Source organism: Rutidosis leptorrhynchoides, chromosome 9 (genome assembly GCF_046630445.1).
Source record: "Rutidosis leptorrhynchoides isolate AG116_Rl617_1_P2 chromosome 9, CSIRO_AGI_Rlap_v1, whole genome shotgun sequence".
In the NCBI taxonomy this organism is placed as follows: Eukaryota; Viridiplantae; Streptophyta; class Magnoliopsida; order Asterales; family Asteraceae; genus Rutidosis; species Rutidosis leptorrhynchoides.
In genome coordinates this window covers 15834059-15836135 of record NC_092341.1, presented here as the reverse complement: position 1 = coordinate 15836135, position 2077 = coordinate 15834059, and the positions used below count along the sequence as shown (strand labels likewise).

Sequence of the window (2077 nt, the reverse complement as noted above, 5' to 3'; positions counted from 1 at the left end):
AAAGAACAGTTATTAACTTGATCAATTCATATTAAAATAAAATTTTGTAAAATAAAATAAGGGCATAATAGAACTTAAGCTTCTTATTCTTTTCTATTTATGAAATTAGACTATTAATTTGGGACATTCCAAAATAAAATACTGGACTATTAATATGAGACGAAGGGAGTATTTTATTTATACGATTACAAATTTTGTAAAGACTGGTTTAAGGATGCAAATTTTAAACTTTTACGACTAAAACATCACACATTGATTGAAAGAACTGATTAATTAGATAAAACGAACAATTAGTAAATCTGAATACATATTCCTACAATGAATTGATCAAGTTAATAACTGTTTTTCTTTTTTCGATTCTAAACGAAAGTAAAGTAATCCTCAAGAAAATGGATTCGATTCTTCTTAATTAGAAGACTAATCTTAATTCTTAATTCTTAATTCTTAATACTAGTTAACCACTAATTAATATAAATGATTCATGCAAATTTCATGACCCGTTTCCGAAATTAATTCATGTGCATGAAATTCGGACCCATTTGACTATGAATCAAGTAATCATCACATCCATCAAAATTTGACCCATGATTAGTAATCATCTGTTGCTGTGCATTTCGGAGCTCCATTTGTCTTCGGAGCTCCATGACTTTCCGGTGCGAATTCGAGTGTTTTGCTGGTACAAACGATGGACTAGCAGCGGGTCGGTATTCTGGTACTAACCGACCCGACTTGAAACGAACTCCACATGCGTTACATAATGTTTTGGGTCCCATTGGTCCCCTTCGCCACTGAGGTGTTTTATCCGAACCGCAATGCAAGCATCTCCGAACTGCATTCTCTGAACCGGAACGTGAACTGTCCGGTTTATTTTCCAGCTTAATTTCTGCAGCCGGCGACGTCGTTTTAACATGAAAAATTCGTGACGACCAATCGCACGGGGCGGCACGTGACCGTTTGCTACGTACTTTACCAGGGACTAAAACGTCATTTTGAAAAATTGGTGAGTTAATTCTGTTACTACCGAACGAGGTTTTATTTGTATCGGAAGATGACGTGTCAGTCGACGGAGATTTATTGACGGGGGAGATTAACCGGAGATTATTCAAATCGTCGGTTGAAAACGATTCTTCGGCGAGAGTCGATAGCCATTCCAGCTCAGCTAATTCATCATACTGTACACATTCAAAACCCTAATTTCATCAGTTTTCGTTCAAATTTCAAAACTAAACACAAAATTGAAAGTTTGAATTGCAAACCTACCGGAACGCAGAGTTCACCGCCTGAGAATTGAGAGTCAGAGAGGCTATAAGAGCTCATGTTACCGGAAAATTGAGTTTCGTTACCGGAGCCGGGTGAATTAGAAGCAGTTGAATTGAAAAATGAATCGTTGTTGATGACGGAATCATCGTCGTCGATAGGGAAGTCAACGAGAAGGTCATCGACGGTGAACTGTTGTTCAAAATAGCAATCTCCGGTGCCGAAATAGCTTCCCATTAATGGAAATAATTAAAGATATAGATATAGATTTTGTATGTATATTTTTGTTGGTTTGAGAAAGATGAAAGTGGATGTTGGTAATGGGAGGGTATTTGAGGGTGAAGGATGAGGGGGGTTGATTGTAAATTTTCAATATTTTATTCTTATTATTTTCTATTTATAATAATTTATTTTTATTTAAATTATGAATAAAAATAATAAAAATAATATAATATAAGAGTATTTTGGTGCTTAAAATAAGTAAAAATAGAATAGAATCTAATGGCTCAAGTCACTTGCTACTACTATGCTTTTTCTTTTTTCTTTATCTTTTTCTCTTTTTTCTTTTGTAATTCACATGGTATTATTTTAAGTTAAAGCCTTAAATAGGCCATATACTTTGAATTTTGTCCAAATATAGGCTATATACCTCAAAAAATATTAATGTAGGTTATATAATTTTAAAAGTTTTTTCGATGTACACAAATTTAACAAGTTACCTGCTGAACCCGTAAAGTTAATTATTTAACATTTTTTTACATTTTATATGGCTACAAATAGGTCATATACTTTCAGTTTTGTTCCGACGTAGGCTATATAC

General features: G+C 33.7%; 1 protein-coding gene across 1 annotated transcript; it reads right to left on the bottom strand.

The window, feature by feature from the left end:
- Positions 1–283: 283 nt before the first annotated feature.
- Positions 284–1545, bottom strand: LOC139866947 (GATA transcription factor 12-like). Its single transcript, XM_071855251.1, has 2 exons — positions 1261–1545; positions 284–1172 (listed from the first exon to the last, which is right to left on the bottom strand). The coding sequence occupies exons 1-2, from the start codon at positions 1492–1494 to the stop codon at positions 510–512; spliced, it is 897 nt and encodes a 298-aa protein (XP_071711352.1). The 5' UTR covers positions 1495–1545; the 3' UTR covers positions 284–509.
- Positions 1546–2077: the final 532 nt, after the last annotated feature.

What these genes read in the sequence shown, in the direction of transcription:
- LOC139866947 (XM_071855251.1), bottom strand. Translation starts at nt 1,494, where the DNA reads ATGGGAAGCTATTTCGGCACCGGAGATTGCTATTTTGAACAACAGTTC. An exon ending in GCGGTGAACTCTGCGTTCCG is followed by an intron (nt 1,173 to 1,260) that starts GTAGGTTTGCAA and finishes GAATGTGTACAG; the next exon opens with TATGATGAATTAGCTGAGCT.